This window comes from Spea bombifrons, chromosome 1 (genome assembly GCF_027358695.1).
Source record: "Spea bombifrons isolate aSpeBom1 chromosome 1, aSpeBom1.2.pri, whole genome shotgun sequence".
NCBI classification, from domain to species: Eukaryota; Metazoa; Chordata; class Amphibia; order Anura; family Pelobatidae; genus Spea; species Spea bombifrons.
Genome location: NC_071087.1, coordinates 152,055,764 through 152,068,497, shown reverse-complemented (window position 1 = coordinate 152,068,497; position 12,734 = coordinate 152,055,764). Strand labels below are relative to the sequence as shown.

Here is a 12,734-nt window from a genome sequence, read left to right as displayed (position 1 = left end):
CTAACCACGCTTACTTTCCACAGCAAAAGGAGGGAATCACAAACAAAAAGTCAGTTCTTACCTGTTGGCATGCTCTTAAGCAAACCAAATCTTCCACTTTTGCTATTGCTCACACAGTGAAAAATCTATTCTTACCCTGTGTAATATCATTCATGGCATACTATTAAACATCTTGAACTTTCCAAAGATGTTTTATGAGTGTGTTTCTCAGATCGTATGATGTACCAATAATGCAAATGAAAAGTTTCTCATTGTTTGCTTCTACTTTGCGAGTCTTCCCCGGTTTTCACTATTTTTCAAATGGGAGTGACAAAGTTTCCCAGTCCCTGCCCATGAAAAACATCCCCACAGCATGATGCTGCCACCAACATGCATCACTGATGGTATTCTCGAGGTGATGAAAGGTGTTGGGTTTGAACCAGACATATGTCACGTTAGTAATCAGATGATGAGTCCCATATGCAGGATTGCTAGAAATCGTGTAAATCCAGGAGTTGGACACACAGCCACTGGTACTGAGAGAAGAGGATGGTCAGTATGCGAGCCAATGTCTGGATTGGGGAGGTCCGATCAGCAAGGAGTAAAGCCAGGTTCGGGATACCGGAGGTCAAGGAGGTCGAAGGTTCCAAGGTCAGCAACAGTAGATCAGAAGATCAGAGGGATGTCAGGGCCAAGCAAAGGTCAGGTACACGGTAATCTTAGGATAAGAAAGTCAAGGCAACAGAGATAGGAAAGCTCCAGAGGACACACAAACAGTCTGAATATCTGAGCACAGTTAGGAGAGTGAGAGGGGCTTTTATACTGCTCAGCATGATGTTTTCAGAAGCTCCATCCTCTTGATGGGACTTTCTGAGGTTACTTGAGGGAGACAGCGATATCTTGGAAAGGGGCAACACAAGTACTTGCAATAGACGCCATGTGGTAGTGTTGTAGATTCTCCCAGTCCCCAGGAGTGTTGCGTTGAGTGAGGACATACTGTATGTGCCGTGAGCATGATGGATGCACTGCTGACAGGACTTCATCCCCCAACGCTGAGGGACCGGTAACAGGGACCAAGCTAAGGGCATGACAACATAGCTATCAAATTATACATAGCGGGCATACAAGACAAGGTCTCCCTAATACACCTGGCCTTCCCTTCCCATTGGATGTTTGCTCGTGTTTTACCTCTACCAAATGAGATAGCTGGTTGGCTCCTGGGGTTCACTTTATCACATATCACATACATGGCTGGTACTTAAAGGGTTAATCTATGTACACAGTGATATTTGCTTTCAATGTTTTATGAAGTTGCATTCCCCTGAATCCATACTACATGTTAGTGCACTCAATGTTCTATTATTGGTAAGGAGCCCTATAAAACATGATTATGCACTCCACTGATTATAGAACTCATAAGGATTGGTGAACCCCTTTTCCTCTCACCAGTAGTCGGATAAACTAGTGTCCTTCAATGAGTACAAACAACATCAACCGAATCAGGTGCTTTCTCAACTACCGTATTTGCTCGATTATAAGACGACCCTGATTATAAGACGACCCCCCAAATCTGAATATTAATTTAGGAAAAAAAGAAAAAGCCTGAATATAAGACGACCCTATAGGAAAAAAGTTTTACCAGTAAATGTTAATTCATGTAAACTATTTTTTTTTAATAAAAGCTATGATTGAGAAAAAATATTTTGGTTTTATTTCCTTCTATTTTCCAGCCTACCAAAATATATTTTCTCACATTTTTTTTTTACATTTTTTGGAACTTGAAGATTCCCTTGATGGTGACATCAGTGGGAAATTATTTTTACATTTTACTGTGTTTTTTTAACATTTTTTTTCTTATTATTATTATTTTATTTTTTAATTTATTTTTACTAATCACACTGTGATTAGAAAGCTTGGCTCCATTGACTTGCATGGTTGAATGCAGTACCTGTATTCAACCTGCAAGTGGAGCCAGAGTTCTCTAGAGGGTCTGGAGACCATCTAGCAAACTATTTCAACTTCATTGTTTTTTTTACAGGGCGGTCGCCATCTTGTAGTTCGCAAAGTCACTCGCAGTGGCAGTTGTGACCGCTCTCCGGAGGGGTCACAGCCCGTCCTGGGGTGAGTTTTTTAGGAAGTGATCGAACTAGATTGTAAGCTCGCAAGAGCAGGGCCCTCTTCTCCTTTGCACCAGTTTGTTATTGTATGCGTTATTGTATGTGTTTATAAATTGTTCTAATGAATGTAACAGCGCTGCGGAATCGGCCGGCGCTTTATAAATAAAATGTAATGTAATGATCGTTGATCGCCTCCTAAACACTTTTAAAACGGGCGTCCGCTGCCATACAGTGTATGGTGGATGCTGACGGCCCGGGGAGGGGCCAGACATGGCCCCTAGTGCCGATCGCGGTGTTGCTGAACGCCTGGAGGTCGGGGCATTACAGCAATACCGTTTGGGTGCAGAAAGTGAACATAGATCGCTTTCTGCACCCATTTAAAGTCATGACGGGCCGTCAATTGTCATTAAGGGGTTAAACAGACCAACAACAAATAGCACTTCCCCCTGTCTCTGTAAGAGTTGTGAAACCTGTGCACACGTATACACCACAAACCCAGTACCGATGCCACATACAGGCCTACACGATAAAATCAATGGTACCTTCTTATGCAAGTCGTCCGTTGTGGTGTATCTCACAATATTTGTTCACTGCCCCAATTGTGGACTATATGTAGTTTAAACAGATCTGACCCTAAAATGGCGGATGGCTTCACAGATATAAAGTAGGGGACGTGTGGGAGGTGGGCAGGGCACATCATCTTACCTCTGTCCTGTGTGTTACAGGCCTGTGCCTCTCCTACCTTCTGGTTACTGACTAATGGTAAGACATACCTGCCAACTGTCCCTGTTAAAGAAAATTACCACTCCCCTTTTGGAACCCAAATTCCTCTCTAACTCTTTCCTGTACAATGTCCCAATTTTGAGAGCTCAGAAAGCTTGGCAAGGGGCCTCGCACCCTCCTTTGTGTACCTCCAATAGTATCTGCCATCTGTCTACCACTATCAGGATGATATTATTATTGTTAGAGAGAGAGAGAGATCCACAATACAATTTATGACAATATCTTCCAACGCTCAGGCAATAGTCATAAACACTATAAGCAGTCTGACCAGAGTCAAGAATAAAATGTAGTCCAAATACAGAGCTGGCATCGTTACTGGTGAAGTGTTCAAGTTGTAAAAGAAAAGTAGAAAACATCCCGGTGAGAGTTAAGCAATGAGAATAAAAAAGAACAGAGTTAGGAGCAGAAAGAAGGTCTCAGGGATGAGCAAGACTCATTATGTCAAGTCACCAACAACTGAGCGCTTTGAAAAAAAGCACACATTATATAAACCCCTTGTGTCTAGTTTGTGCAGTCTTAAAATTAACTGGACACCCCAACGTAAGGAAACATGTACATGCAGCACACAGACACCAGTTGCTTAGTTATATCTGTGAATGGCATTAAATAGGTGTACAGAACTATAAAATTAAAAATGTGGGATAAGCAGTAGATCTGTTAATAGTTAATTAGTAATATTAACTTAAGAAACAGCACACCTCGAGTGATCAAGAGCTAACACCAGGGGGCACTGTTGTACTTCAAAAATACAACATTTGTTTTAACATTATTTTGTTTTATGTCAATTGTATTTCTTCACAGATTGTCGTGCTCATTATTACTTTAGTAGTGCTTTTTAACAAATGTACAGCTGTGAAAAAAATGCTATGCACTACTTATAGGGATATGTGATTATTTTAACAATGTATTATTACGTTTTCTATGGAAAAAAATCAATAGTTTTGTTACTTTAGTGTACTCTGTGATTATACTTAAGGGTCATTTATACACAGCTAGAGTTTTCTTTCTTTCTATTTGCATATTTTAAAATGCAACATATTGTCTAAATATGATAAGGCATGAAAACATCACAAAAGACTTAATTAAAAAATAATAGTTGGCGATACAATTTTGGATAATAATAACCACATAACATATTTAAGCAAGAAACAGAAGGTATGGAGAGCAATGCACATTTGATGTTAAAATCCAAAGGGAAGTGGGAACCTGAGTACAAAGGCCTTATGATTACATACTAGTGATATGACACACCTGACAAGTGTCGTCATAAAAGAGATACAGTCCCTGTTTAAGACACAAAAGCCTCATGTCTTCTTCTATCAATAAATCAAAGCCTCTGTAAAGCCCTGCTCCCTAGCTGGGAGGAAGAACATAAAAGGCTTCTCTTCAAATGTGTATTTTCAGACAATGATTAAATGTTCATTATCCGGCATATTTATTATCACCTTCACATTTGATTCTATTTTTTGTGTTCATAAAAGTTACCTGTTTTTCAGTAAGTGGAATTGTTTTGATGTTTAGATGAACAATTAAAAACTCGGGACACTCAGGTTCAGTCCTTCTTGCGGGATTCTGGGGAATCAGTGACTGGTAGTCAAAATGGGTCACCTGAAAAACAACTGGTTGATGGTGATCTTCTGCTTTAAAGATAGCCCTGGATAAAGGCTCCTCTCCTTTAGGCCAAGGGTCTACCTGATCTGTCCATGGAAATTTCAACTCCCTGAAAACTACAACCCGTGGTGCCCACTGGAAGATATTAAGTGTGTTAGACACCGTACACAGTGCCATTAAGCCTTGTCAGCTTCTGTTCCTGTCTGTTGATATGTCACATAAATATTGGTTATATTTTGCTTGTAGCACTATCATCTAAGGCTATACCAAATTGGACAATTCCCTTCAATTACATTTTGGAAACAGGACGGAGGAAAAACATTTCCTTGCATGTAGTTAAAATGGTCTGCAATCAACTTTAAATATCATTTCCCAGAGGCAATATCAACCTTGGGATGTAATAACTTTATGTCTCACTCAGTCTCACATCTCTTTGGCTAAACACTTTGAGCATTACTATTAGTCTTATTGACATTCTTATTAGTTTTTTGCTAGCAAATGTATTTTTAAAGGTACTCCAGCAAGTGCTCATCTATAATAAAATAGCCTTAACACTAAATAAAGCACTGACGATGGAATATATATATAGCTTTTTTAATACCTTATATATAGATGCATACTCTACTTAAAAGATATGAATGTTGCATATGTGGTTTTTGTATTTACTTAATATTCTATTTTCGACCATCCTCCCCACTCCATGTCATGGTCATTGCTGCTGTCTGACCTACCACGTAATCCCTGTAAGTCATTGACACATTGGATGACACATCATGCCCTTAAATTGCCATAAGAGGGGCTGTGGGCACACATTGGGGTATTTTACTGGCTGATCTCAGAAATGCCCAGGAGCCCTGTATCAGCCATTTACTTTGTGCCTCCTGTATCTTCTGGTGTGTGACTTTTTCTTGATTCCACATCCACCTATTCCCTTTTTGACAATACTTGGCTTCACCGTTGCTCCTTAGCATGTTTCCTGATTTGTTTCTCGCTTCTGATTTGGTTTAGGTGCACCCCACTTCACAATTCCTGACCTCTGGTGGTTTTTTTTAACTGTTTCTGATATGGCTCCAAAACACTCCTGGTTCCCTGGTCTTGATACATGGTTCTCGTTTTAGTTAAGATGGACCTTATGCATGGAATTACACCGTCACTGCCTCAGAGCTCTGTCATTTAAAATGAATTCATTCTGATTTCTACATGATAATAATGGTGAAGTTTGGGTTGCAACATTATGGAATGACTACAATACAGTTAGTCATCATGAATACCAGTTAATATGGTAAATGTAAGAGTCTGTAGAAAAAAAAACACCCAGTGACTGGAGTTAATTGATCTAGAAAATGAGGTGCTTTCTTGAAAAAAAAAACTCACACCAAAATTCTTCTTTGTATACACCAAAAAAAATTCACAAAACCAGATATACACTAACCCGAAAACAAGCAGATGCTTTTTAACCTAATAAGTTAAAATTATGTTTTTTTAATTATTTTTTTCGTATAGTAAACATAAGAAAGCAATAACAAAACTTACAGTAAACCTAAACAAATAAAAAAAGATCAATTGCAACCCTCCCCTGCAATTGCAAGGGGGACACCACAAAAACTTAAAGGGACCACCATGCTACAATATGTATTAATGGGCATGTGATAGCTGGAGTTTCCTTTAAAAAGTTTTTTTATATATTTATTTTTCCATTATATTATTGTTTATCGTTAAACTCATACTTTATGGTTGGGTTTAACCATTGAAAATCCCTTTTTGCATATCTGCTGCATCAACATCAACAATGGGAAACTTGTCTTGCCCCTCTGTGTTATTTATTAGTTTTGGTAAATGGTGAGGCTTATGTCTTGGTCTGTAGTCTTTATTTATATGACTGGTAAATGTTTATCTTATGTTTACCCCAACTAGCAGAGCAAAAGACTGCTTGTCTCACCCATGCCTCAAGAATGGGAACAGATGATGTCCTGGGCCATAAGTATTTGAATGGTCTATAAAATAATCAATATTACCATTAATGTAAATATACTATATTTTTATATACATTACATACAATCATGCACAGCATTGAGTTATACAGGAAACAAAGTTCCAATGGAAATCATTGCCAATATTACATTTTCAAGACTCAAGTACATTAGCCAGAGCAATTCCAGTAAGAAATAAGATAAAGAAGGTCATAGGTCAAAGAACACATCTAAACAGACAGATAACAGACCATGAACAAGACTAGACAAAAGCCAGACGTACATGTATCATTTGGTTAACTGGAATTAACTTGTGATAATAATGTAATCGTGAACGCATTTGCTAGCTCTTCAAAGCAGATGCTGTGTCTTCTGTTCATATACTAATTATTGGGGTGTATTCACTAATGCGTGATTTGGCAAAAGAGTTTCCGGAGAGTTGTGGTCTCAACTGGCTGCTTTCACTATGCATTATAAGGGCCTGAATTTGCATATTTATTCAGGTCTATCCAAGCTATCCTTGTTAAATGAAAAATTGTGCGGAAAGTAAGAAGAACCAGGTGGAACTAGGCATATGATTCATTGGCAGTGGACACAGGAGAGCAGTTTGATTGGTTTCAAAAGCCCAAGTGCCAGAGAAACAGCTCAAAGTCCAGAGACTCCAAACATGATTGCAGCCATTATAAAATGTAAGTGTAGCCAACAGCCATTTTCTGAGTTGGACTACAATGCTCAACTAACCCCAGAGTCAATGTAGTGCAGACTCATTTAAGCTTCTTCATATTGATTGGTCATCTAATCAGGTATTTAACTATAGCCAACATATCGATAAAGAGTTGGGGTAATAAATTCTCACCTTCTGCCAGCATGGATAGAGACAGAGAGAGGTACATCTTAACTCAACATGACATTTGTATATTTGGGGCAATCACTATAATCTATTAAGGGGAGTATTGCTATTTTGTTTCTTAGATACCTACTATTTTGTTAAAAAAACAAAAGGAAGCCACAAGAAAATTGGCCTACATGACCTTGAGGATCAACTGGAGGCCTCATTACAATTGACAGAGTTGGTGGTTGTAGATTTCTAATAATTGTCTAGAATTATTCTACGGGCCTAAATCTTACAACAATGTATATAAGAACAACAGAAAATGTGTTTGTAAATTAGACGGTGTGAAGAAAATATTTTTTTTCTTCTCATTAACACCACTAACAACACACTACACGAGATATATTTCTCTGGGAGGTAGCATTGTGTTCCACCAGCACCTAATGTCTACCTTATTTTTGAAGTGAACGTGTGTATGATTGCTATGTTAAAATGGCTTACCCAAGTACGCAAATCCACAACGAGAAACTCTGAATATTCCCTAATATATCTAAAGCCTGAGAAATCAGAAAATAAGTGCAGCTATTCGCATGTTACTTGGCTGTTTCTTATCTTGTTAAATGCTATACAATTACTTACCCCTCTGTCAACAAAACAGCTGGGGGTCAAATGGCAAAAGGCAAATTAGATGGATGAGGGAACCAAAGAGTGGGTGGACGCAGCAAAAATAACAGGATGCCGAAAGTACCCCCTACACACATTAAATGGGATGCAACAGATACGTCCCTCACAGCAAAATCCATCTGAGCAACATGAAGGTAAGAATCTATACATGTTACTGCGCATGTTGTTAATCTCATTACTCATACTCTTCATTGCTGTGCGTAACCCAGGTATTTAGAAAATTATACTAAATATGGTATTACACAGGCTTTAAACTTAAGCCCCAGGAATTATTATAAAATTATATATATATTATATATTAATATATAATTAGGACATATTTCTTTATTTTAGGGCACATGGTTAGTGTGTTTCTATTAAACACAAATACAAATAATATGGGACACTATGTAAAGTTCTCTGCAAGATTCGTTCTAAATTTGCCTATTGTCATTACCCTCTCCTTTTGTTTTAATTACCCATACTATTCCTTTAGATTGTAAGCTCTTGTGGCCCCCAAAAGCCCAACATTCCTGCCTGGAACTTTGTATAAAAGTACCATAAGGCTAGACAGCAAGCTTATGGGCAGAGTTCTCATCTCCTGATTTGTCTATGTATTAATGTACATTTGCTATGTATGTATTAACTGCCCCATACAGCGCTGCGTAATTTGTTGGCGCTTAATAAATAAAAGATAATAATAATGTATGAAACCGTATCAGACAGTAGAATTTTTTAGAAACATGCATCCTCTAGAGCCAGGGAATATGGAAAGTGATTATTACAATGCAACGCTATACAGGGACTGGGTGCAGAGTATGTTTTGAATCTTAAGGTATATCTGAAATGCATTGTCATTATTCTTTTTGTGATATGAAAATGTGTGGAAGTACTATGGAGCGGCATATAAATAAAAAAAATGTGTTCAAATTATTTTGAAGAATTTTGATAAAAAAAATAAAAAATAAATAAATAAAATATTTGTATATATTTGTACGTTACTTAGTAGAAAATATGTAAATATAATCAAAGGAACAAACATTTTACACACACACACACATAGTGTGTGTGTGTAACTTTGCATAGTTTAATGAAATTAATTTTTTTTATCAAACATTTTAATGTTAACATTCCAGGGAAATACATTTATTAAAAAAATGCAACATTTAAATGTTTTTTTTAGCTACTGTGCCAGTGATGAAAAGTGAATAAGTAGCGTTTTAATGAAATATTTGTAATATCCAAACAGTGTTTATGAAAGTGTCATTAATCTTGTGTATGTACGTATATTTGTATTCATCTATATCTAACAGATGTATTAAGCGCTTTACAGTTATACCACACTCTCATGGCACATTGATACAATATTATATGTTTCATTAAATTAAGTAATTTAATTATGTACACCATTATTATTCACTATAGTTTATTAATTGTGCACAGTAATGATTAGTTTAAGTATGATGAGAAACTAATTATTAGGAAAAGTCACATAATCAAAAGCAAAACTTTAATCCCTTGCGAAAAAATTACTGCAGTTTTTCTGAAGTAATACTGCAGTTTTTTGGACATGAAAAAACTGCAATACTGCACTTTTACTGCAGTATTACTGCACATGTACTGCAGTTTTACTGTATTTGTACTTCACTGTACTGCAGTTTTACTGCAGTTATTTTTGTACAGAAGTACAAATGCAATAAAGCTACAGTACATTGAAGCACAACTGTAGGTTTGCAATATAAAAAAAAAGTGCAGTAAATGTGCAGTAATCTCGCAATAAAACTGCAGTACAGTGAAGTACAAATGCAGTAAAACTGCAGTAAATGTGCAGTAATACTGCAGTAAAAGTGCAGTATTGCAGTTTTTTCATGTCCAAAAAACTGCAGTATTACTTCAGAAAAACTGCAGTAATTTTTTTGTAAGGGATGGAAACATAGATAATATTTATTAAAATAATTTTTAGGCCTCATCTTCAAACTGTAAGTCTTACGTTACGGAAAAGGTTATTTACTTATTATTTGTATGCTATTTGAAACACGTTTCTGAAGTCTTATCAAAGTCTTTTACAAGCAATCTACAGCTGCTTTAATGGTGAAACATCAGAATGAAAAAATTATTGAATACGCCTGAAGCCCTTGGTACGTGTGTAAAAGAAAAACAGGAAAGGCGATAAGATAGAAAGGTTTAAGGAATAGAGGGCAATAAAACAAACTTTATCAGAGGATTAAACAAAGCAGAACAGGGCAAGTCCTTAAAGAGTTAGTATGTATTTAACACATTCTTCTTCCATGCTATGAAAAAAGAAAAAAGAACACCGCGTAACAGAACAGAGCTTGTGTACAAAAATAATAATAATTTAGTCACATAATTGGGGTTTTCAAAATATGCACTAATCTTCAGAGGTTTAAGCTTAAACTGGAATAATTTAGATTTTTGTTTCTTGCGATTTTTAAAAAAAACATTATTTATAGGAAAATGAATGGACTATTTTACCTAAGCTGAAATCTGTGTTAAAATGTGGCCAGTATCTCCACCCTTACAAAGGCCTACTGGACACTTTTGGAATGTTTACAGGCATTCCTATTTTATGTAAGTTTTAATCTTACTTAAATATTCTGAAAATCATTCTAATTTAGTATACCGCATACCGCCGAACAGTGCCAGTTTTTGTAGGACAGTCCCGCTATCTTGGGTAGCTGCTCCATTTTTTTGCTTTTTACAAAGGGATAGGATCATGGGCCGGGCCAGAGAGCTGTAAAATCAATGGACATCTGTGCAGTTCCACTCATCGTGACGTGATTTTCAAAATGAGCACTGTGCCCATGCATAACAGATGAAAACAGGGCTTTCCAGTGGAAGACAGAGTAATATACTGATCTAGACAGACAGGCCCAGCGGGTGGCAGTTCCCCCATTGAAAAACTGGGGACATATTGTCCTCTTGGGTGATCTGGGATCTCCCCAACCGACCCATTTAGTACAGATTCTTGGGCTACATCCGTAAATAAAAGACGTTTAAAACTTCCAAAAAGCCTTTTTATATAAATTTAGGATTATATGTGGGGCATGAGCAAAAGAAATCATATTTAGTGAAAAGTTGACTAATTTAGATGTCTGTTTTGTCAAAATCTTTAAGTATATATTATAACAATCATTTTTATTTATTCATATTTCTGTAGCGCACAGGTAGGCCTCAAATTCTCCCAATGCTTTGCTTGACATAGGTAAAATCCTTTTCTTTCAAACTAGGGTGCTCTACCATTTTGGCATCCTGGCCTTAGAATAAGCAATAAGTTAGTGGCTGTACACAAATGATCATTTGACTCCAAATACCTCTTTCCAAGTAAGGGATGGTGTGAAGACTTTCTGTACCCTTAGATGTAATTTAACTCAAGGCAAGAGAGTCTGTCATTCTATTATTTCCTTCCATGTTTTACTCAAATAACTACTCAAAAACATATCTGATTTTGTGCCACATGATAATTTTGTGTTTTGGAAAGGGTTTGGTTTCTCTACTTATCCAAGTGAAGAAGTCATAAATATCTCTTCAGGTGTCCTTCTTGTTTCCCGGGCTATTGTGGTTGGCAAATGGGTAAAATGTCAATAGAAAATTGATGGATCTGGTGAGGGTAGTGGGGGCCAAACCAGTTCCCAAGGCATGTATCTGAAACACAATGGGGAAAATCGACATACCCTGACCTGTTAGTGTACTCACCAGGTAAAGCTGGACTTTTATGTGACTGACGAAGAGATCTCTTTTTTAGCTGACTGCTGCAAATCCAGGCATTTTCAAAGTATGTTATACTGAAAACCCATATTAAAGATGTGTAAGTTGTCTTGCATTTATAGGATATATTCAACTAATCAACATTTTATTTTATTTGCAGGAGCTTATATTGTTGATTCCATCTCTTTTAGGAATTCTTGAAATTTCTCCGGTGTTTTCAAGGTGAGGAGGGTTTTTATGTAAAATGATGTATGTTTTAGAAATTGCTCTGCTGCATTAAATCAGTAAGCTGACATAGTTTGTTCAAACATAATAGGTAATGACTGAAGCAAAAAATGTCTGCTTGTATGGTTGCTGTGGGCTGGTTGCTATTTGATCATTTACCGCCACAGAGGTAGACCGGCTTTTTTCATTTCCATAGGCTTGGAAAAGGTCCAGCGTTAGTCCCCGTTTTTGATGAGATCTATTAAACCTGAATCCTTTGGTACTGGGACTGTAAATACTCATGCTTATAATAGTTGGTGAATTCATATTTGGTAAAACATTTGTATTTGAGAAGACCTATTTTGTGTCAAAAACTTTATATGCTTTCAATGATCCTTTGTACTTCCTAGTTACGATGATGGTAAATATTTTTTGAGATTCTGTATTTGATTATGTGTGCAGTATTTTATTTTTCCATTGCTGTCCATATAACATATAATACGAATTATATATTTGTGATGTTGTGCAAAAACCACAAATTAATTTCTTTTGCACTGCTTAAAAGTTATCTTTTTTTATAACTACAAATACCCAAAAATTAGATACATGGGGGGGGTAACCACAAGTGAAGGGTTTAACCAGGAAGTCGTGTGATCATGATAGGGCATGGCAAAGGGATGGGCATCGCCATGGGAGGGTATAATGTTTTGTTGCCGTGGATGGTCTCCAAAACTGATGTTTTGGGGTTTTTTTTTCAGAAAAGAAGCTCCTGTGAATTGCATATGGAATTCATTTGGTCCTTGGTCTGACTGCGATGGTTGTTCTAAAACCCAGGTATGTTATTGCAAA

The 12,734-nt window shown here is 36.9% G+C and overlaps 1 protein-coding gene across 1 annotated transcript in view; it reads left to right on the top strand.

The window, feature by feature from the left end:
* The first annotated feature begins 8,057 nt into the window (after positions 1-8,057).
* Positions 8,058-12,734, top strand: part of C7 (complement C7) — a 39,365-nt gene continuing 34,688 nt past the window's right edge. Inside the window, exons 1-3 of the mRNA XM_053448090.1 lie at positions 8,058-8,110; positions 11,842-11,903; positions 12,644-12,719. Of these exons, the coding sequence (XP_053304065.1) occupies positions 8,105-8,110; positions 11,842-11,903; positions 12,644-12,719 (144 nt within the window). The 5' untranslated portion in view covers positions 8,058-8,104. The remainder of the gene's footprint in view (positions 8,111-11,841; positions 11,904-12,643; positions 12,720-12,734) is intronic.